General features: G+C 40.1%; 1 protein-coding gene and 1 non-coding gene across 7 annotated transcripts in view; both read left to right on the forward strand.

The window, feature by feature from the left end:
• VEPH1 (ventricular zone expressed PH domain containing 1) overlaps window positions 1-24,566 on the forward strand; it is a 266,024-nt gene that overhangs the window by 89,415 nt on the left and 152,043 nt on the right. For all 6 annotated transcript variants that reach the window (XR_012508920.1, XM_045514505.2, XM_045514504.2 and 3 more), the window contains exons 7-9: window positions 7,160-7,380; window positions 22,588-22,797; window positions 23,353-23,750. Coding sequence is in view for 5 of the 6 variants with exons in the window: in XM_045514505.2 (XP_045370461.1) it covers window positions 7,160-7,380; window positions 22,588-22,797; window positions 23,353-23,750 (829 nt within the window). In the remaining variant the exon portion in view is untranslated. The remainder of the gene's footprint in view (window positions 1-7,159; window positions 7,381-22,587; window positions 22,798-23,352; window positions 23,751-24,566) is intronic.
• LOC123616029 (U6 spliceosomal RNA) lies at window positions 8,706-8,808 on the forward strand. Its single transcript, XR_006723893.1, has one exon. It is a non-coding gene; the product is annotated as a U6 spliceosomal RNA (small nuclear RNA).

The raw sequence follows: 24,566 nt of genomic DNA on the forward strand, positions 1-24,566 counted from the left end.
AAGTCAGGTCTCAGCAATTTGGAGTACCTTTCAACTCTGACCAGAAGGTAAAAGCAGACATTTTCCTTTAATAGGAGATGCACAAAGATCCAAGATTGAGTAATCGATCTACCTACCTACATGTCTATCTGTCTATCTATCTACTTACCTATCTATCTTTCTATTGACCTCACTGATTTTATATATGCAAAATTTACCTTGTCTCTAAAATGTGTTTGTAACCCCAAATCAATACTTGAGATGCTTATGACATACACAGGGCAGCGAAAAATTTGAGTTGCCCACCACAGGGGCTCCCAGCTGAGGTCGAACAAGGCAGTGCTCTGCCTTCTTGTTTCAGCCCCCATTCTGTAAACAGGTGTCTTTTCTTCTCTCGGTCTATTTAGTGCCACATTTTTATCATTGTTGTGCTATTGTTGGCAATTTCATTGTTTAAAATGTCCACAATTGTAGTGCTGAACTGCTCTCTAGTGTTCCTAAGTTCCTAAGAAGGCTATGATGCATCTGATGGAGAGAATCTGTGGGTTTCGTAAGCTGCGTTCAAACATGAGTTATAGTGCCCTTGGCTGTGAGTTCAATTTTAATGAATTAACAATATATATCAATTAAGACATCTTTAAATAGAAACACACATACAACAAGGTTGTGTATTGATCAGTTGATGAAAAGCTATGACCAGAGGTTTTTAGGAACCTACCCTTGTTTTTTCCCTAGAAGCAATGCTTCAGTATTCACTACTTCAATGTTCTAAGTGACTTTATAGAACATAATTACTATGAATAATAATAATCAACTGTGTGTACACATACACACATACAACACACACACACAAAGAGAAAGAGGGACAAGGATACATCGTATACACTAGCAGTGTGAGGCTATTGAGCAGAGTCCTCAGAGCTGCAACAATTTCTCACAGACTCCAGAGTACGGTACCCAACTGTCCCAATTTGCCCTTGATTGAGGGGTTTCCCAAGATGAAGAACATTCAGTTCTAAAACTGGGAAAATCCCAGGATCCATTAGCAAGAATGGATCCCCTATGCTAGGGTTTCTTGAAGCCAAGGAATTGGGATTGGGAAGGGGCCCATACAAACCCTCAACTCTTGCTCTGGAGCTAATAATCCCATCATCAGTAGGAAGGAGACTCATGCAATAAATACACCTCCAAGCAGTTAAACACTGCTGGCCCTACTCAGGCTTCTGAGGACTCCTAAGCAAAGGCTGGGGTCTGCCTGGCAAGGCTTCACTGAGAGGGTATTAACGATAAGCTCATTTGATTTACATCCCTAATGGCCCTTGCAAGTGTCTCTTTTGTGTGCGGAGATTTCTAAGAGTTGAATTATGAAGAAATACAATGATATGGCCCAATAAGGAAGCAAGAATGACAGATGCCCAGGAAATAAAATATTTTCATTCAGGCAACAAAATATATTATTTTCTTTAACTCTTTTGTAAATTGATGAAGGCTAGAGAGAAAAGTGTGGATTTTAGGACCAAACCCATATTTCCTAGTTCAGCAATTTCTCATATTTTTGGAGATTTGGGACTCTATATAGACTAGTGATTCTCAGCCTGGGCTTTACATTAGAATTATCTGAGAGGTTTAAAAAATTCCTATGCCTGGACCCTACCCATTACAATGAAATTGAATAGAAACAGTGGGGGAGGGGTGCTGTTGGCATTAGAACTGTTCTAAAAGCTTCTAAGTGATTCTAATGTACAGCCAGGGTTGAGAGCCACTCAGAAGGAGGATAGTGTTGAGAAAAGGTCTCAGGAAGGTTCAGCAGAGAACGCTTTAATCAGCTGGTGACGCCTGCTGCGGGTGGAAGAGAGAAGAAGGCTGCCGCATACAGGGCTGCACTAAGTGATCGTTTTCAGCCTAGCCAAAGTGGGAACATGCACACTCCGAAATCAGGCAGATCTTGATTCAGTCTTGTCTGCCACCATGACTCTGTTACCTGTGCAATCTTGGTCAAGTGATGGGCCCTCTTATCATCAGTATCTCCATTCTGTTACCCATTTTGTAAGGTGGTAGTGAGGATTAAGTGAGGAAGTAGATGCCAAGTACCTGGCACATAGTGGACGCTTAATAGAGGGAAATCATCATCATCATAACTGGCACCCATATTTCCATTTTTGACTGCTTTCTGATTTACATTCTGATATCGTAACCAAGAATAATGGAGATTTATGAGATAGTAGTAGCAGTATTTTACAAACAAAATGAATAACACACGAAAAATGAATGGTATGGCCAAGGCAATTTTGCAAGCATATAATATAGTTCAGGGGTCAGCAAATCACTGCCTATGGGCCAAATCCAGACACACCTATTCATTTACTTATTGTCTGTAGCTGTTTTTCCCATAACAGATACCACATGGCCCATAAAGCCAAAAATATTTACTATCTGGTTCTTTACAGAAAAAGTTTGCTGACCTTTGATTCTATTTCATCAATCCTCAGTGTGGTCCATGGACCCCTGAGACCCCTTCAGGGGATCTGCAAGATCAAAGCTGTTTTCACACTATTCACACATCATTGACCTTTCTCGCTGTGTTGACATTTGCACTGAAAGGACAGAAGCAGTAACGAGTAAAACTGCCAGTACCCTAGCACAAATTAAGACAGTGGCACCAAAATGTACTCATTGTGGTCTTCACCACCACAAGCTTGCAGGGGAAAAACCAAGCCAAAAGCTGGTTTCACTGAACTCAGGTTGGCACTATTGATATTTTGAGCCAGATGGCTCTTGGTTTTGGGGCTGTCCTGTGCACTGTAGGAGGTTTAGCAGCATCTCCGGCCTCTGCCCACTAGACACCACCAGCCCCTCCCCCCACTCCCCAGCTGTGACAACTAAAAGTGTCTCCAGACATCTTTCTTTTAGATTCTCAGTTTTAACTTAATATATGGTAAATATCAATAGATATAACTTAGACAAACAAAAATTCTTTGGGGTCTTCTATAATTTTTAAGACAGTAAAAAGTTCCTGAGACCAAAAAGTTTGAGACTTGCTGGTCTATTTTATATTTACAGAGTATGTATGATATTTATACCACTAAATAAAAAATAATTAAATGAAAAGGATCTCATGACCAATGATGAACAAGATAAAGGAAAAAGGAGTGGGAAAATAGGTGCCTGGTGGGTTTGCGATTTTGAACAGCAGGGGTTGAGGCGGGAATGGAGGTATAGCCAGCGAGAAGACAGCTTTAGAGACACGGGGGCAGTGTGACCTGGAGCAAGTTGGTCTTCTATCTGTGCCTCAGTTTCCTTCTTGTGAAGTGGCAGTGATCTCAGTACTTACCTCATAGTATTATTGGGAGGATTACATGAATAAATACATAAAAAGTGTATAGAATAGATTTGGCACTTAGAATAAGTACTCTCCATGGGCCAGCTATTATTGTTTTAATAATAAATAATCAATTTATGTCAGAAGAGATGAGGTCAAGCCTGCAGTTAAGGCACACAGGTGCTGCTGACCCTATCCCCACAGTGGGATGACTGACAGCAGAAAAATGCAGTCAGTGGCCCCCAGAGACAAAATTTTGTGGAGCCAAAAAAGAAATCAGAATCTCCTAACCCTCTTCTTACCCTAACATCACACTTTCTAATCCAAAATCATATCTGTTACCCCTGTGAGGTACATGGACGTGCTCCAAAGTTTCAGAATAAACGATGTGAGGTTGGCTTGGTTTCATATGTTAGTTCCAGAGCAGTTATAACTTTTCTTGTTCCCGTGGTGTGATTAATTTTCCCTTCAGCTCAGTTTGGCTGCCAGAAGACCATCCAGAATTGTGTTGATTTCAGCAATACCTACACAGCCATCCTCACTTCAGGAAGATGTATGCTTTCAAGAAAGTGCTTGCTAATTTTTATAGGGAGAAGAAGAATTAATGAAACCATAGGGACACTTTTTAAATAAGCAAATGAAATGTTTGTGGACTGGATTTTTTTTTTAATTGCCGAAGTAGAATCTGAATCTAAAATGGAGGATGTTACTTGAAATCTGAAATTGCCTTCCCTGTAGTAAAATGTCACACAGCTCCTGTGTCTCAGCTCTTATCTCTTCCGACTTCCCTGTATCAATCAGGACACGTTTTACTGTAATTGTTTTCTGCAGTTACTGAGAATATTAGGTTTAGATTCTAAAACCTTGTTGAATTCAAATGTATTCTCTGTGAACTCTGACCTGACTACACAATTCAACATTAACCCCTCTTTGTGGGTCTCCCCATTCTGCTTCATTATCCTTTGGGCACATTTCTCCATCCAACACACTGCATATTTTACATAGGTATTATGTTTATTGTATGTCTCCCTCATTACCGTGGCAAAGATTTTTACCCTTTTTTTCAATGCTGTGTTTCCTAACTTCTAAAACAGTGCCTGGCACATGGTACGGACGGACCCCCATAACCAGCTTTTGCTTTTAAATGAGGTGTGGAAAAACATCCCCGTCACATACAGAGCCTTTGTATGAATCAAAGTATCTATGTTGAAAAAGAATTAAACTCAAGAGCACTTCTGTCCTTCTGCAACCTGGCAGTTACATGAACCAAAGTACAAAATAGGCTATCAGGAACTTGTTCCAATGGTGTTTATTTTTCATTCATCTAATATTGTTATCCTTCAATGAATAAATATCTCTTCAATTAGCTGTCCAGCTCACAGAAGCATAAGCCTCAGTCCCACATTACCCAGACAGAGTATTGAGCCCTAGGGGTTCTTGACAAATAGTTATTAAGGGACTGATTAGCAGATGCACCCCCTTCCCCAAGAGATGAGTTCCAATGCAATTGTGCAAGGAATCTTTGAAAACTAAGATGAGTATTAAAGACTAGGGAAGTTCACTACTTAAATCTGTTCTGTAATAAACATTTCTTATAAGGCACAGAATTCCTTTGCAACTACATGCTTTATTTGTAAAGTCATATATTGGCATATAAGGTTTGCCTAAATCAGTGAATTGAGACATATACACCAGGTGTAGATGCTATAGACAGTTCTGTGCCAGGCTGACAATTGATGTATGAAAAGTAGCCCTTTTAGGAGACTTGAGTGGTACATGTAACCATTAGGGAATTACAAATAGAAGGGGTGATTGTGGGTCCCTTAAAAGGCAGGGAACATTTCTCATTCACCTTTGTCGTCTAGCATCTAACACAGGTGTATTATAGTCATGCAGTATTGGTTTGGTGATTGAATAAAAGCATGAGTAAACAGAGGGATCAGATACAATCAAGTACTAAACAAGATTTTAAAAAAGAGTCTACAATGCAGTGAAAATTCAGGCAGAAGGCAGAAGGGATCACTGGGAACAGCTTCATGGAGGAGACAGGACAGGAGTTACATCTTGAAAGAAATGAAGGTTCCAAGTGCTAGAACCAAGGGTAAAAGGGAATTCCTAGCTAGAAGAGTAATTTAGACCTGTGCATTTATCACTTAAAAGGATTTTGAGCATACCCTCCAATATATATTCACTTATAATTATACATATTTTCTATTACACTGACATGAAAATTTTTAAATACATAAAAAATAAGATTTTAAAAGAGCAGTTGATGAAATAAGCAGATTTTAAATTATTTTTTATTTATTTGTTAGTGGTATATCATTATTTATATTGGGCACAAATCAGCATTTCAAATAAACTTGATGATTTTGAAATTTTTTGGCTAACTTCTAGTGTTGGATTAAATTGCGTCACCTCATAATATGGCTGATGAGGAGTTCTAATAGCTATAGAAGACACGTCGGCTAAGCCATTTTCTTGTTATTCACTCACGCCTGAGTTACTCATATTGTTCTTCATCTTCAGTTTCTTTGAAGGAACTTATTTAAGTCAATTGTGAGAGTTAACTTGATTAAAGCTAGGTAATAGCATCTACTCATTCAACCAGGCACATAAAATATGCAACATGTTGACAGATGCTTAAAGTGAACAAATGAGTGAGGAGCTAAACCAGTGTGATACATGGCATCATCTGACAGACAGATGGATCGAGGGTGCCATTGACCAGGCTTCCCCTGTGCACATGAAGTTAGTGAGTCACAGGCTTGGAGGCCTGGCCAGAGATGGGAAGGATGGATGTGTGGGGTCAGATCATTAATGGTGGCTGAGAGATTTGGACGTGGCAAGACAGACTCATGAGACTCTCTACATATTTTTAAGAAAGGAGTAACAAGAAAAAGGCTTTATTTTTTTTAAAAATTGTCCTGGAAATCAGGAAAAAAATTAAAACCTCAAAGAAGCCAATTGAGAGGCATTATGAATGAAACTTATTGTTGAGCTTCAGCTAGCTCTCTAAGTAAACTCTAAGAATTGTCATCTGCAGGTCCCAGGACTCTGATTTTCTTTAAAACTATAGACCTTATTTCTTTATTGTTCACCCCCCAGCTTTATTGAGATATAATTGACAAATAAAATTATAAAATATTTGAAGTATATAACACAATGATTTGATATACATATACCCTGTGAAAGGATTCCCCCCATCAAGTTAATTAACACACCCATTACCCCACATCTTTTAGCAAATTTCAATTACCCAATAGAGTGTTATCAACTATGGTCACCACGCCAAATACTAGATCTTAGACATTATTTATCTTATAACTGAAAGCTTGTACCATTTACCAACTTTTCCCTATTTTCCCCCCACCTACCAGCCCTTAGCAACCACTTTTGTAGTCTCTGTTTCTATGGGTTTGACTTTTTTTTTTTTTAAGATTCCACTTATAAGAGATACTATGAAGTATTTGTCTTTCCCTGGCTTGTTTCACTTAGCATAATGCCCTCCAGATTCATCCATGTTGTCACAAATGGCAGGATTTCCTTCTTTTTTTGGCTGAATAATTTTTCATTTTGTATATATATATACACCACATTTTCTTCATGCATTCACCTGTCAGTGGACACTTGGGTTATTTCCATGTCTTGGCTATTGTGAATAATGCTGCTTTGAACATAGTAGTGCAGATATCTCTTTGAGACAATGATTTTTTTCTTTTAGATCGATTCCCAGAAGTGGGATTGCTGGATCACATGGTAGTTCTATTTTTGGAGGAACCTCCATACTATTTTCTATAGTGGCTGTACCAGTTTCTATTACCAGCAACATTTGTACCTGCTCTTCATTGTTCTTGGCAGGAGAGAGCCAGGAGCTGCCTGCCTTTCCTGGTGGGTCAGCTGGCCAACATGGAGCACTCATTCCACCACATTCTCCTGCTGGAGATTAAAAGCATCACAGACACCTTCTCCTCCATCCTGGGCCCTCAGAGCAGAGACATCTTCCGCATGAGCAACAGCTTCACTGCCATCGCCAAGCTCCTGACCTGGCAGCTGGAAACCGCCAAGGCCAGAAGTGACAGGTGAGCAGGAATTCCTGGGTACCTCAGGGATCTCTTGTGAACCTATGGAGGTGCAGCACAAAAGGCTATGCTTTCTTTTGTGGGCATAAAAGTTCCCAAAGAAAGCCAAACTCACTATCTCAATATAGAGTAACTTCTGAATAAATTATATACTTGCTAGAATTTTTTCTAAATCTGTAAAAACCAGAATGTAACAAAAAAAATTCTAAAACGTGCAGAAAATATGGCAAAGGAAAAAGACTATAGTACAAATAATAATTTTTATAGAACTCATTTATTTATTCAACAAGCATTTAACAATTGCCTTCTCTATACCAGGAACTCTGCCTAAAAGCTAGACATATAGAGAAATAAAACATGTTCCTTTACCCAAAGAGCTCATTGTCTAGTGAGGAAATAAATGTTAAGTGGGTAATTAGAGAACAGTGGGAAAGTTATGCTAATTACGATGGTGTCAAGGAGTTTGGAACACAGAGATGGTGTATCTGACTTCTGCATGGAATGGAGAGGAGTGGAAAGCTGAGATCAGGGAATGCTTCCTAGAAGAGATGATATTTTGAACCAAATCTTGAAAGATGGCCAGATTGCACCAGGCTAGCTTTGGGGCAGTATGTAAAAGAGAACAGCACTTTCTGGAAACAGAAGTCATTTTGTCTGGCTAGCGTGTGTGTTAACAAGAAGAGCAACATGAGATAACACTGATGGAGTGGTAGGCAGGGACCAGATGATGAAGGACATGGCATACCTTCTTAAGGAGTCTGAAGTTTATCCTGTAAACTGTGAGGAGTCATGGCAGGATATGACCAGAATTCATGTTTGAGGAAGCTCACTCTGGCCCTGGTACAGGGAACATTGCAAGTGGAGGCAAACTGGAGTCAGGTGAAATGAAGGAAGGACAGAAAAGTGTCCACAAATATTGGCAACTAGAAAATTATTGATAATTGTGGTGAGTGAGCTGCCAGTGGTATGGCGGGGCATAAAACAGGATGCCTGGGACTGAAGGGAGAGAGTGGATACAAAAGCAAATCTGGCCCTTACAAGAAGTTTGTGGAGAAAAATCAAGAAGATCATGCAAGCTTGAGGGATGGGTTTTACTTTGTTGTGCTGTGTATTGAATAGGGAGGCACTTGAAAAGTTTTATGACCTTTAGAAGTTATAAAGTATTTTCAGATTCATACCCTCATTTGATCCTCATGATTGCCCTACAATTTAAGAAGGGCAGTTATCATTATTCCTATTTTACAGAAGAAGAAACAGAAGCTCAGAGACTGGTTAAATCTCTTCCCAGGGTTACACAGTAACTAAGGGATAAAAGATGGCCTCAGGTGCTCATTTTAGCAGCACATACACTGAAATTGGAACAATGCAGAGATTAGCGTGGCCCCTGCACAAGGATGACATGCAAATTGTGGAGCATTTCATGTTTTAAAAAAGAATATGAGAAAGTGTATATATGTATAACTGAATTACTATGCTGTACACTAGAAATTAACACAACATTGTAAATCAACTATACTTCAATTAAAAAAAAAAAAGGATGGCCTCAAATTTCAAATCCTATGCATTGGAATGTATTCAGTTGTGGACAAGGGACAGGGCCCATTTGATACTAGCATCAAATTTTGTTGAGTTTGGGGGGATTACAAATGATGCATATCATTTCCGGTCTAAAACAGGATTCCAAAAACATGAAAAGCCATCTTGACAAAATAGTGAGTATTTAGTCCCAAGGGTTCACTTTAGATTCAGCATGGCACAGAGCCTGGGGGTCCCAAGAGACATAAAACAAAACATAAGACATAAAATGCCATTCCTCAAGGGGCTCGCAGTCAAAGCATGAGCCAGGGTTTTAGTGGCAGTGTGTACAGCAGACTGTGGAGCATGAGAGATGGACAGCCAGGGAACCCAAGAATGTCTCACAAGGAAGGTGAAATTTAAGTTCATTCTGTGTTTATTGAGTAGCTTCCATGTGCCAGGCATCTGCATAGGTACCAGATTAAGTTGTACAGAATGAATGAAAGTTATGCAGATAAGGGTTGAAAGGATACCTGAAATAGAAAGGATGCCCCACACATGCAAAGATGAAAGAACTTAAGAGTGTGTGATCCAGACTAAGGAAAAACAGTTGGTTCAACACGTATGGAGTGAATACATCAGTGGAGGGTGGGAGAGTAAACAGAAAAGTTAGGTCAGAGGTAGGTTCTCAGAGAAGCAAGGAGTTTGTCCTGTAAGCAACATGGAGGCTTGGAAAGATTTTAGTTCAGGGAATGAACACAGCTTCTAGCACAGTAATCAGCTGATAGTGGGCACTCAATAAATGCTTCTCTAGTAAAGGACTAAAGGATGAGAAAGTGGCTAACGAGTGGAGCCCTGAATGGATTTGGCTGGAGCTGCGGGCTGGCAAGAGAGAGAGTGGCCAGGATGCTGTTGTTGAAGCCTTGACAATAGGCTCCCTCCATTGTGAGGGAGGCCTAGGCTAAGTCAGCAGCAGGGAGCCTAAGAAGTCAGGACAGATCGATATAGTGAGCTAGCTTGGAATTATGAAGAAACGATTACTGGTGAGAGGTGGAGTGGGGAAAAAGGAAGGAGGGTGAGTAAAACCCAGAGCTATCTAGCTTGAGTGACTGCATACACATGGGAGAGGATGCTGATAACCAAGAAAAGACAGGAGGGGAGCCCATCTGGGAGGGCCTCTTGGCTCGTTCCACACAGAGAATATTTTCTGGCCAAGATGGTCTTCAGAGTCAACAATAGCTATTCATCTGAGGAAGACAGACGGTAAGTGCCCTTTTCTCTCAACACTGTAGTTTTGATTGAGCATACAAAAATATGTTGTTGCCTGGTTCAATATAGGTGTAGATATATATACCAGGGTTTATAACTTTGGTACTACTGAAATTTGGGTTAGATAATTCTTGGTTGTGGGGCTGTTCTGTGCATTCTAGAATATTTACCAGCTTCCCTGGCCTCTACCCACTAGACACTAGTAGCAACCCTCCCCCTCAGTGGTGATGACCAAAAATGTCTCCAGATATTGTTAAATGTCCCCTTAGAGACAAAAATCACCCCTAGTTAAGAACTATTGCTATATACATGTCCCGTTCAAAAACAGCATCTTCACAGACTCATGAGCTGCCTGACAACAGCCTACACATGGCATCATCCAAGAAGTCCAAAGCCAACATCATGAAGGGATTTGTCATCTCTGTGCAAGCTCAAAGGCATTGCCAGCCAACTTTCATGATGTGGTTTCAGAAATTCAGCTTAGAAATTCTACAGCTGGGGTTCAAGGGAGCCACTTTGTATTCTGCACACAGCCAGCCTGCTCATTTCTTCTTCCAGTGATGACCAGTGTGTGCATCAGAGGTGAGAGCTCAGGCCTGTATCCTGGCCAGCAGTCTGTCTGTTCTCTCTTGCCACTACACATGCAAAGCTGCAGGAGGTCAGTTGACTGTCTGTGAGATTACATGTGTGTAAAAGGTTTATATAAAAGAAAAACATGTTATACAAGGATGTTACATTAGGCATTCTGACAGGAAAAATGATTCTTAATAAGTTGGCCCGATTCAATTAGCAGTAAACAATTTCCCCAAGAAAAGAATTTAGGAAATGTGTAGATAGGAGAAAAAAAATAAAGTCTCATTGTCAAAATAGGATCTGCATTGGGAAAATGCATCTCTCCTCCTTTTATTATTTTTCTGAGAAATAAATTAAATGTAAAAAGATAAAAGGTCACCACTCCCCTCATGTACCACCACCACCGCCACCACCTCAGGCTCTCTCAATTCAAAATATTTCACCCATTTCAACCCTCACTGTCAATCTCCTTCTAATCGATTGTAATTATTCGGTGGGAACCTAAAAAGGCTGGTGTGGACAGCCAGCCTTTTGTATCAGCTGCTCATCCTCTCTGGGATGGTTGCTAAGGCTTCTCTCCCAACATCTTTTCTCTGAATAGCCTTCATTGTGATCATTTAGCTTCAGTAATTTTAATCTGTGCTCCCCAAAGCAGAAAGGTCTACACTTCTGTCTAAAGCATCCAGCAAAGTCTGATCCTTACAATTGAAGGGGAAATGAATAAGAGAAGTGAGCTTGAAAGAAAATTAAAGATGATAAAATTCAAAACAGATGTCATCTAATTTACAAATCTGACACATAGCCCAGCAGGCCAGATTTTAGACTTCAGGCCAAAATTACAAGACTATCAAAAGAAAAACAATTAGCATCCTAGAGAGAATGGAAAACTAAAGGAGATAGGAACCTCCTTTGTGCCAAATAACTGAATTAACTGGGTGAGTTTTATCTGATGCACCAGGTAAGCACACTTGCACTTCTCTTTTTTCTATGTTTTAAGAAGAATGTTTATATCTAAATAATAAACCAACAGAGGCTAAATAACAGGACAGCCAAGAAAAATGTTTAGATGTGGAAATTAATTCTGGAGAAGCAAAAGAAAGATAACAGCAATTGTGGATTAAACTAGAGAACGTGTCCAGGTAGGAGAAAAGATCTATACCTTTTGAAACTGTGTGAGCCCTCAGCAGCCTGCTGGGTAGCCACTAACCATTGAATCATTTGCTTGCCAGGACCCAGGGAAAGCTGGGGAAGGAGAGGGTGGCTCCTAGCAACTGTGTGCTAGCTGAGCAGTCAGTGATCGCTGGACTAGAAGACGCCTTTGCCAAATTCATGTTGTGCCAGGGAGGCTCCTCTAATCAGGCACCATCAGAATTGGGGACAATTTGTCACAGGTGGTCTTGGTTGGAGGTTAGGCTCAGGCCCCAATTAGGGATGGAAGCTCTGAGGGATGGAAATTGAGGAAAGAAAGCAGGGGTGGGGAGGTAAAAATAAATGAGGAAAGAGAGAGAGAAAGGAGTGCCAAAAGGAAGGCACCAGGGGAGAGCAGCGGGAGAGGAGAAGGGGCCCCTGACACAGCCCTAAGTCCCAGGCCTGGGTCACAATTCCCTCACATCCAGCTTTAAAACTCTAGCCAAAGCCATCAAAGTCACGGGGGGAAAAGTTACTTATAAGAAAAGTTTTAACACAAAGCATGTGATTAAAGGTTTGCCAAACCTCTGGCTTGGTTAAATGGGTGGTGCGTTCTTTGGTTGCTTTCGTGTTGATGGTAGTAGTGGTGAGACTGTCTTTATTCTTTGTTTTTAAGAATCAGGCAGGAGATGGTGGGGAGACAATGAAAGGTAAAATATAGTGAAAACCAATTGGGTAAGTGTAAATCTGATTTTGGGGTATAGGTATCCCTCACTTTTCAAAAGTTCACTTTACATCCCTTCACTTTTAGGGAAGACCTACATTAGTACAGTCGTCTTGGTTCCAAGACCCCCATGGATACCAAAGTCCATCCATCCTCAAGTTCCTCATATAAAATGGTGTAGCGCAGTTGCCCTCCAAGTATAGCCTAGTTCCGCATCCGTGATTTCAACCAATTACGGATCAAAAATTTGAAATTCAGTCTGTGGTTGGTTGAATCCAAGGATGCAAAACAGGGGATATGGAGAGATGATTGTACCTACTTTCACTAACAGAAAGAAATCCAAAGAGGATTTTTGCTTTTACCAAAAAGAGGGTAATTGCTTCTTCTCTTTGTATCTTTTCAGTTTAGGAAAGGTTTCATAGGAGCCCTTTACTTTCGGATAATGGGGGAAACCTGTAAATGGAAAGTGATAAGACAGTGGAGGGAAGGAAATAAAACAGCAGTATACGGGAGAGAATGAAGGGAAAATAGAATAAAGAGATTACGTTCTCAAGAGAAGGACTCCAGGAATCTGCCCTCCTTAGAGTGACCCCAGAGTTTTGGTTTATCCTAAATTTCATGCACTGAACATCAAAGAAATAGATGACAAGGGAGAACAGGGAATTAAGTCAGTGTGTGTCCAGAATGTGTAGCAAAGCAACGTGCAGACCTTTTTCCAACTGTGGCACTCTTTGCAACCTATCATTCCAGTGTTCCCATCTTGACATCCAGGAGTCACATTAGAACCCAACCCTGGTGTGAATCACAGTCCCTGGAGGCATAATCTGGGAGCTTGGGAGTGATGGCTCTTTAGTGAGCCCACAGGCAAAACTGCAGAGAGCAGGGAGCCAGGTTCTTCTCTCCAAGTTTGCAGAGAAGGCTGTGTCTGCAAGTCTGATCAAGCTTTTAACCAGCTCCTACCACATGACAGATTCAGTGTTAGGAGCTTTTTTACTATGTTATATTTTTATGTTCTCACAACAACAGTCTTTTAATATATAGTAGGATTATAGAGGTTTCATATTAAAGCATAATGGAGAAAATCTTGTGGGTGGGCAAGAACAAAGTAACATTCTCTACCCAACCCCTATTCACCTCTAGGCCTATGTGGTTCTTGGAGGGGCAATAGTGTAAATGCCCAGACATCAGCTCATAGAGTTTCCTTTCATTTCTTCCTTTAGTCTAGTCCAATGGGTCTCAAATTTTAGAGTGGACTAGATTCACAGTATTCACATTGATAATTCAAAGGAATTTTAAAGGAATGTCAAGGGTGACTTGCGTATTCCTCCCCCAAGTGATAGCCCACTAACTTTTATTATTACCTTCTAGAATACCTTTTTTGGGCCTCTTTTCCCACTGAAGGCTGCCTTCTCCAGAACTGTAGTCTGGTATCCATTCCCCTTGAGGTCTTCCCCACCCACCCATGCCCATGGTGACCTTTTCTCCTTTGATTTGCAACAGCTCACATTGCCTCTCCACTCCTCCAAGCCTACAGTCCTGCTCTGAAATGCTCAGTATCTTTCTGTGTGCCCCTCCAGTCTCCCCAAAGCTGGAGAGAGCTAATATTCAGAGCCTATGCTCTATGGAAGGAAAATAGAGTCTTTATAAAGTGCTTACACACATTCCCACTTTTTTAGGCAAAACATGTTAATACAAAGAGAAATTGATTCTTTGAGACCAACTGTTGGCTCAGAAAATGTGCATAAGGAGGTTCAGGACCATAATTAGAAACATGTGATGCTCTGGTCAGTGTTGCCCCTTGCTTAGGAAAAGCTGAATGCATTGTCACCCCACTAAGGTAGCCAGAGTTTTCATTAAAAAACAAACAAACAAACAAACAAAAACCCTGTATCTTTTCAATCTAGGGAGGTGTATTGTGGTCACTTGTATACAAAGAAAATCAGAGCTACCATTCGTGGCAGTGGCTGTGGTTCTTGTTACTCCTCTGTGCGTAGGGAAGGAAGGGCTTCGGTTTTTTGCCCTGCTTCTCACTGAAGAAGTTAAATCTGACATGTGGTACCATTTATGTTCCATCTGCTGTTCATTTACTCCACCATTTGTCTTTCCTTAAAGCAGCATTTATGGTGATGTGAAGGTCTGTAAAGGTATTTCAGGAATTCGTTTATCAGCAAGAGAGGTAGGTGGGAGACATCATTATCAGCTTTGAAGCAGCTGATGAAGCAGGCCCAGTGAGTGTGAGGCCCCAGAGGGGCTGAGTCTGCCAGTGTGGACAAAGAGGGTGGAGGTGGAGGCGAGGCAGCCCTGACAGGGGAGTGAGCGACCAGGGAGACCAGACCCCTTTCCTGTAATGCAGCAGTGTTCAAAACCCAAGACACGCAAAAAAGAAAACAGGTTTTCATCAAGCTTCTATGGCTTGGCTTCCCCTTGGACACAAGACAGGGAACATCAAAGATTTAGCCTGAGGAAAAGAAAACCTGTGCTCTGGGAGGAGAGGTAAGAGGGACTTGACCCTCGACAGCCCCTTTTGGAAAGTAACAGCTGAGGCTAAGACAGTTCTACTGGACCCTGATTACCTAGCTATTTGCTGTGTTGGTTCCCGAACAGCTCTCTGTTCCTTTTTGGCATCCATCATGATTGAACTCTGATGTTGCTATTTGCATGCCATTTCCTGAGTTTTGGACCCCTTTCAGTTTTTCTTAAAGAGGACACCAAAATTTATTTTTCAGATCACTGGGAAGGGTTGCTCAGTGATTATATGTCAACTCTGTTCTGGTGTCTGTTCCTACAGAATGTTACTCAGCGATATTAGCGTACATTCTTGTTGGTTACTGTGTTGTCACCAATCCCATAATATGTATTACTTCTTCCTGGGGTAGATTCAGAGGCAAACTAAAGGAAATGCCTACTGAGAAGCCAGTGGGGGAGGGTGTTTTAGGTGGGTGAGCTCTGGAGGCAGATACCTGTGTTTAATGCTGGGTTTCCTAGCTGATCTTCAGTAAATTACTTGACATCTCTGTGCCTCAGCTACTCCATCTTTAAAAGGGAATTGGCATTAGGGCCTGCTTCTCTGGAAGAATGAGAAGACCTGGTGAGAGGATGTATCAAAAAGGTAACTTAACCATTTCCCTGCTCTTCCAGTGTCAAATGATGGCAAGTGACAATGTCTTAACTTTTTCCATGTCCAGACCCAGTGGTTGCATTTTCAAGGCAAATACTCTCCCCTTAATCCTCACTACCAGCCCCTTTTATCTGCTTATGTTCCCAGATGATGAAGTTAGCCTAGAAAAGGAGAATGTTGTCTCTACAATTCTTACCCCTGATTCAGTGTGCTCTGATGACATTACTACTTCACATTGCTGTATTCTTTTATAGTTTACTAAGTGCTTTTGTAACTAGTTTCGCATCTAGCTGACAATTTGTTAGGATTCAAGGCTGCTGCTCACCCAGTCTGCCCATGTTAGTCTCAGGAATCTTGACTAATGATTTGAAGTCCATCTGAACTAGTATCTATCAGGGGCAAAAAGTGGAAAGGTACCTTTACCTCAGAATTCATAAAGACCCCAGAAGGCTTGAGGGTCTTTGGGAGAGAATGGGAGAGAACTATGTACACTTTACCACATACCAACTCCAAACAACACACAGCTTATTGTTTTAAGTCTTACCTCACTATAGAATTAGGGAAACCCTCAGCAGCCTTGCTTGGTCAAGAGAAAGTGCCTTTACCATGGTCTGCTTCAGATTCTTTTCTTTCATTGCTTGGGCCACTGCTTCTCAAACTTGAATTTGTCAGTGGGGCACCTAGGGATTGGGTTAAAGTGCCTGTTCTGACTTAGTAGGTCTGGGGCAGAGCCCAAGATTCTGCATGTCCAATAACCTAGAAGGTGATGCTGATTCTGCTGGCCTGGCAACCTCATTTTGAGCAGCAAGGACAGGGGCTTTGCACTTTTTGCTGATCTTTTTCTGTGTCCCATTCTCTCTCATGCTGGTTGAATGAAAAGTGAGCAAATAATATTGCAAATTTTAGAGAACATCCATCTGGTGCAGAGAAAAAGGAACTCTCCTACACTATTGGTGGGAATGTAATTTGGTGCAGCCACTATGGGGAACAGTATAGAAGTTTCTTAAAAAACTAAAATAATGTTACCATATGATCCAACAATCCCACTCCTGGGCATATATCCAGAGAAAACTCTAATTCAAAAAACCCCAGTGTTCACAGCAGTACTATTTACAATAGCCAAGACATGGAAGCAACCTAAGTGTCCATCAGCAGATGATTGGCTAAAGAAGATGTGGTGTGTGTGTGTGTGTGTGTGTGTAATGTAATATTACTCAGCCATAAAAAAGAATGAAATAATTCCATTTGCAGCAACATGGATGGACCTAGAGATCATCATACTAAGTGAAGTAAGTCAGACAGAGAAAGACGAATATCATATGATATCACTTATATGTGAAATCTAAAAAAAAAAAAAATGATACAAATGGACTTATTTACAAAACAGAAATAGACTCAAAGACATAGAAAACAATCTTTTGGTCACCAAAGGGGAAAGAGGGGGAGGGATAAATTAGGAGTTTTGGATTAACACATACACACTAGTATACTACTATGTATAAAATAGATGAACAACAAGGACATACTGTACAGCACAGGAAACTGTATTCAATATCTTATAATAACCTATAACGGAAATGAATCTGAAAAAGAATACATTTATGTATGTATAACCAAATTACTTTGCTGTACACCTGAAATTAACACAACATTGTAAATCAACTATATTTCAAGAAAATATGCTAAAAACAAAAGTGAGCAAATGACTGAGCATCTGTATTAGAGTGATCACTTGCTCGTACCAGGGCTTTTAAACTTTTGTTCTAACTGTAGAGAATTCTCTCTGTGTGTCAGCAATTGCTCAGAATTCATATTTAAAGTACAAAGATTTTAAAAAGCAACTGTTTCTATCTTCCAGTCTGTGTATGCTCACACAGTAGGGAGGGTGACTCTCCTGTAGTCCACAATCTACTTTAGCATCGTACAATGACAGGAGGGACTGTATGGTCCTTCCTGGCTTAGTACGGGAGAAGCTCATCTTCCAGGGTTGGTATTACCTGTACAGAATGCCTTCTTTCAGTGTCAAATGTCCACACTGGGCAGTAGCCACCTAGGGTTGTACCATTTGACTTTTTCATGCCTATTCTGTATAGGCCACACTGTCAAATCCATTGTCTTAAATAATGCTTTCAGCAATCTGATGATGTATTATCATTGCTACTATTTTTGGATGACAGAAATGAGACTTAGAGTCATAAAGAGATTTGCCCATCACTAATAAATAGAAGATTGGAGTTATGAACCTAAGTCTTTTCCCTGGAAGGCCATGTTCAGTCCATTTCCCGATAACTGTCTCCTTTTGAAGCCTCTAAAATAATCTTCTGTGAATGAAATGAATCATGGAGTCATTTCATTTCAGCAAAGTTCTGTATCCTGGTGTCCATATAACTGGACATCTGCTGGTCTCTGCTCTTGCCCACTGAGGACGTCAGAGGTAGAAGAGAGTACCAAGAGAGTCAGCCTCGTCCTTTCCCTTAGTGTTGGAGTTTAGCTGTTACAGTGGCATTACTCACTGCAGGCCCAAACAGATGACAGCGCTATGGAGCTGGGGGATCATCTCTGTCATTCTTATGATGATTGATGACCCAAGAAATTGCTGAAGAGTAAGGAACATAACAACCTAAGAGTTTAGGACTCCTGTGTCGTTTTGATCCATTATGTTCTCCTGCTTCTCTTCTAACAAGCTTAACTCTGCAGGAGTACAGATCCTGGATGTGGGATCATAAGCCAAGCTCATCAAAAGTTAATTAATATTATTTTGCTTTGATTTAAGGAGCCAGGAAAAGAGGCTGCCAGTCTCTCCACCTCTGCCAGTTTTATAGTCTCATCTCCCAGCTTAGTGAGAGCAGTAAGCAGTGAGACCAATTCCTTCCTAAGGGGGAGCCCCGCTCACACAAGAGGGAGGAAATTAAGCCTCCTCTTGCCCCTCCAAGGTATCCCTAAAGGTGCTTTCAAAAACTTTATCTTGGCAACAGAGACCAGAAACTGCTCAGACTGGAAATCATCTGAGCCTCTTGTAATGTGGCATGTTGAGTTAAAGCCAAGTTAATATTTAGGGAATTATAGAACTCTGACAAAGATTTCTGTAAAATTACCTCTGGAGTTAAAAGTGACACATGGAGAAGAAATAACAACTCCCCTGCATGAGCCCAACCCCCGCCCCCCCCATCTCCAGCCACCCACAAGTAAATGCACACAGGTCCAGGGGCTCAACCCTCTACTAGTGCTTTCACATTTGTGATGCATTTTTTTTGCTCTAGAAGGAATGCAGTTTATCTCTGGAAAAGATCTTTGTTTTTCAGATTCCCTATTTATACTAAATTTAAAAACCAAGCGGAGAAGAAGTAAAGGAGCAGTGAATGTTTATAAACTCAAACTTCTATCTACCATTTTCTGACCTTTCAACTTAGTGGAAACAGACTTGTTCTAATTCCCTGCTAGCTGAACGTGTGACAAATCCAGGTGGATTGATGGCAGTGACAAAGTTTTCTCTGGTCTACCTTGCAGCTTTGGCTGCCTTGGTTACTCTTCATTACCACCCCTATCCCCTGACTCCTGTGTTATACAGATATCCAAATCATAAAAACAGAAGATTGTGTATAAGAGAAAGTCTTTGTGGTGAGAATCCTGCTCATAGGGAACAATCATCGGCCTCATATCTAGAGATCACTTTTCTGGCCCAGACATTTTATTGTTGTCTCTTCACTCTTCCTATTTGGCCTTCTGCAAATCCTTCTTTTTACTCCCACTCTTGCTCCTTGCTTTTCTCCACATTTGATATTTACCAAATGACACCGCTGTACCCCCCACTCCCCATGGACCAGGAGATGTGGCCAGGGGTTCATGGACATCTGGTAGACCTCTGGAGGGTTTTTTGGTGAGTGCAGGGAGCAGGCTACCTTCAGAAACCTTCAGAAATAGGTGGTCTCAGTTCATTTATTCTGCAAACACTTCAGGTACCTCTGAGTGCCAAGCATTGTGCTAGGAACAGGGCAACAGGGATGAGCATTATAGGTCCCTGCCCACTGAGCAGCAGGGATTTACCTAGGAATAGGGTCGCCAGATTTAATAAATAGAAATACAGGACATGCAGTTAAATTTCAGGTAGAGAACAAGTAATTTTTTAGTATAAATATAGTCATTTGAGTATAATACAACACATTTTTTACTATGTCCCATTAGAGACACACTTATACTGAAAAAAGTTTTGTTGTTTATCTGAAATTCAAATTTGGCTGGGTATCCTGTATTTTACTTGGCAACCCTGTCCCAGTGGCACTTGGTCAGCAGATGTCTAGGGATAACCCATAACTTCTCTCATGACTAGAGTCCCCTCAGAGAGATGCTATAAGGCAATTTGAGGGTGAAAGAAGTCATCCTCCCAGGTACAAGAGCTCTGACTCAGTCACGCCATGCTGCTTAATAGCCAACACTTGGTATGGAGACAGGGGCAGGGGAAGGGAGCTGAATGACTATCCTCTGCTAAAGTCTTATGCCACAGCCTTCTCCAGGGGACATCAGTGCCCTCCAGGATATGGAATATTGATCTGCCTGTGTCTAAACCACTGTTGGTTTCTTTCTATGCAACACAAGGCATAGACAGAACAGATAAAGCTTCCAGAGGAATTAATCATAGTAATAATTTAATAATAATAATAATAATAATAATAAAAAAATGTAACATCTATTGACTACCTGTTTTGTGCTAGGAACAGTGCTTCACACTGATCTGTCATTTCGACTTCCCAACAACCCTGTGAGTTACAGTTATTATCTCCATTTTATAGATGGGGAAATTGACATGAAAAATACATGAAATAGATCTCCATATGTAAGAAAATTTTATTTTTAAAAATCAGAAACTTATTCAATAAAATTATCAAGGGAGATTTACTATAATTTTGTGAAATTTGAAGTTTGAGGGAAGAAAATGTTATTTTACCTGTTGTTACAACCAGAGCTTTATGTAGAAAGAAAAAGCTAGTAAATTCAAGAAAAAGTATTCCTCTAACAACTCATATATTTTGAGATTTTAAAATGTGCATAATACTCAATATCTGATATATGCATATTGGAGTATATTTTGTGCTTTACGAATTTTTAATTTTAATAACACCAGCTATCGAAATTTCTGTTCAAAAATAAAGGTAACTTTTATTTTTTAAATGTAATTAAGTTCCAAGGAACCAGAGAAATACTTCAGTTTAGTGACTACACATGGACTATTATAGATAGAAAAATACCTCCTGCACAAATTTGTCATCTTGAGAGGGTTCATTGGATCTTTTAAAATTAACCTTGGCAATCATCATGGTTTGTAAAATATCCAATGATAGCATTATCTTGGTTTTATTTATAATAGGAGTAAAAATCTAGCTTTTAGAATCTTCTGGCTAGAAGATGTCAAAACCTCCCATCTGTTTGTGGGCAGCCAGCGTTATATATGTGTATGTCAGAAAGGGAAACACATTCAGAATGAGTCTGTATCCCCATGAACTGGTTCTTAAAATCTATTCATGTATATTTTAGTCAAACATGGGATGGAAAATAAGTTTTTCATTATGTATGCAAAACTATAGGTGGCCTATAAAAATTATGTTAAAAATGCATTTAAATTTTCTCAGCAATAGCTTGTTATATGATAAACAATACCCTGGCTACCTAATGGATGATGGGCTCTCCTTCCATCATCTCTCCCTAGGCTGGATTAACAGGGGGATTCCAACCACTGAGGACCCAAAACTATGAACCCTCTTTCAAGGTTAGGACCCCTGTCTAGCCCAGCCAGAACAGCTGCAGGGTCCAGTCCTGCCAACTAACCTTCAACGGTGCCCACCACAGACATGGCCACAGAATGGGTGGAATGTAACTGGAAAAAAAAAAGATTGTCACCAGGCCTTCTGTGTTGGTTTTCCCTAATAAGCAGTGCCATTAAAAAAAGCCATTTTGTCTTCTCTCACCCTCACTAAAAAACTATGCCAGGTTTGCTTTGACCCTTATGGGAAAATAGCCATATGTTTGAAAAAGCCAGGATTTTTCTGTAAATTTGAGGCCCCTTTCCTCAACCTCCAGGAAAAATGTTAACAAAAACCAAGTAAATACGCACAGGACAAACCAACAGAATTATTAAGCCATCTTGGAGAATGGATTTCTAAGGATTATTAACCCTTGTGATTGTAAAGAAAGAAGTAATACTAACCCCATGTGATATGATTGATAGTGATTGCTGAACAGAAAAAGTAGCTCTAGGCTGGCTCAGTAATAAAAGACAGGTAAGGGAAGGTAAATGCATGCTACTTTTTTCTAATCATTCAGCACCGTAGTGCGCATTAGTGAGCTATTTCTGCAGCGTATCTATAGGGCCTTACTCTATCTAAGGCACTGTGTTAGCCCTTAGAGGTGTTACAAACTTATTTCACATACAGTCTCTGCCTTAAAGAAGGCACTTTTAATGGCCCACAGAGTGTTTTTATAAATTCTACTATAAAAGATATTTGGAACTGTTAATATCATTCATGGAGAACCTCTTTCCTCCAACATATTAAAATTCAGAAAGGTTTTTTTGCTTCATAAAATAGAGCTAGATAAGAATATGGTCGATGACCATAAAAATTGCTTTTTATTCTCTGAATCCCTCAAAAAGTATTTCTAATACAAAGTTGCCATAAACACCAATGTTAAACTCTGGCAGAATATGCTATAGAAGCAATTTCATAGACCTAAGTCCATAGTAATTAGTCAATAAATATTTGTTAAATGACTAATAAAAATTGAGCAGATACAATTTTCAATTTTGAATAAGAAGCAGTTAAACAAAGAGTAATGCTTTGCTGAAGGGTAATGTGATGAACATCTAATGCAATGATTTTCGTTCTTTTAGGAGAAAAAATGGCACTGAAATTGCGTTTCCTGAGAAGCTGAAAGAAACCAAGCTCCCAGTAGATGAAAATGAAGACCATGAAAAGCTCCAAGTTAAAATACAGGCTTTTGAAGACAAAATAAATGCTGAGAGCAATACCCCTGGCTCTATCAGAAGATACAGTTTGGACCAAGTTTCTAAGGAAGAAAGAAAAGACATTAGGTTTAACAGGTATAAATTTTGTTTGGCTGATTTTTAAAAGTAGATACTTCATGTTTGCTATTAGTTTTGTTATCACACTTTCATGAAGTGGTTTTTAAATATCTTTTATCTATAGAAAAATTCATCCACAGTGCTTTTGTTATCCATAGAAGCTCACTATATTAAAAGAATACAAATAAAAATCATAAACCTATGGCTTATTTTTAAAAAACACTTTTTAAATATAAATATGCTTATATTGACAATGACTGTTAAAAGCTTATCTTGATTTCTGATGAAAGTAGAAAAAAAGAGTATAAATATGTAAGTCCACCATTTCCCAGCCAGTTTGGCTGTGAAATTGATTTTTAAATCTTTGTTTTGGGAGGTGGCCTGTATCTACAAAGGTTTGGCATGTTACATAATTTGTATGTTTTATCAAAGCTGTTAACAGCACCAATTTTGAGTTTGATACCCTAGAGGAAGTAACTTTTGTCCCAGTGTTGTTACTCTTTCTTTTTCTTGTCAGTAAATGGTAGCTCAACTTCTTTACCTGCCTCAGCCTTCCCTTTGTTTGTATTGTAGGTCAAAGAGTTTGGCTTTGCACACTGTGCTAACGAGTGCCTTGAGTTCAGAGGATAGGGATGCTGTCGAGAGCGGAGATACTCCAGCCAGCCTCTCTCTTTCAGAAATAGACCCACTTGGCCTAGGAAATGCCAGGTCACCCTTTAAGGCAGACACTGATGGATTACAGCTGGTAAATTCTTCAGTTTCACACCCAAGTGTTACACATTTAGAATCTGAGACTTTGCCAGGAACAGTTAAAGAAAACTATCAGGAAGAAACTCCAGGGACAACCGCAAGTCCTGTGGAATACCATGATAAGCTCTACTTGCACTTAAAGGAAAACCTCAGCAAAGTGAAAGCGTATGCTGTGGAAATTGGAAAGAAGATTCCAGTCCCGGACCAGTGCACCATTGAAGGTAAGTGACCTGAACTCCCCAAACTTTAGAAATGTTAGACATCGCTGGGGGGAAAAAAGTCAAATAGTATAAATTGCCATATGCTTCTGGATCTTTTGCAAAATAGATAATTCGAAAACACCCTTACATTATTTTAATCGCTTTTTTCCCTATTAAGTTCAATCATGTTTTTGATTCCTACTTGAATCTGCTTAAGTCCACCAACACTGATTTTTTTCCAAACCTCAAATTGTATTATTTCTGGTTTCCCATCCCTAATGTTCAGGAAAATTCAGGAAAGAGATCTGTGGCCCCCAAAACAGGCTCTGGGATAGGTGTGCAGCCAGAGGCATTTTCTACCCACATAATCATGCAAGGAAGCTATAGGCATCATTGAACTTCAAGAGATTTTCCTTCTGTTCGTTCAACAAACGCTTGCGAAGCAGCTACTGTGCACCAGACACTGTGTTAAAGGTTCAGCTTTGTGTGGGATTCAGCTATGAACCAAACAAACACAGGCCCTGACCTCTTGGAGGTTATTAGACTATAGAAAGAAAAGATTGAAACCATAGTCAGGAGGTGATGTAGGTCAGGAGCCAGTGAGAGTATGAGCTGGTCAGAAAACGAAGGACAAATTAAGAAAAGATAGTCAGGGCTGGAACTTCCCTGAGGTGCACAATTTTAAATTGTGCCCAAAAAGCTCAGTAAAATTTTAAGTAAAATCAGAATTAGTAGCAATTTCTTGCCAAGTCATGTTGGAGTTGAGGCAAAAGGCTTAAGTAGTAATATTGATCATGTCTTCATTTACAAATTTGATATTTTGTTTATCATGGACTT

The sequence above is a fragment of the Camelus bactrianus genome, chromosome 1, assembly GCF_048773025.1.
Source record: "Camelus bactrianus isolate YW-2024 breed Bactrian camel chromosome 1, ASM4877302v1, whole genome shotgun sequence".
Lineage (NCBI taxonomy): Eukaryota > Metazoa > Chordata > Mammalia > Artiodactyla > Camelidae > Camelus > Camelus bactrianus.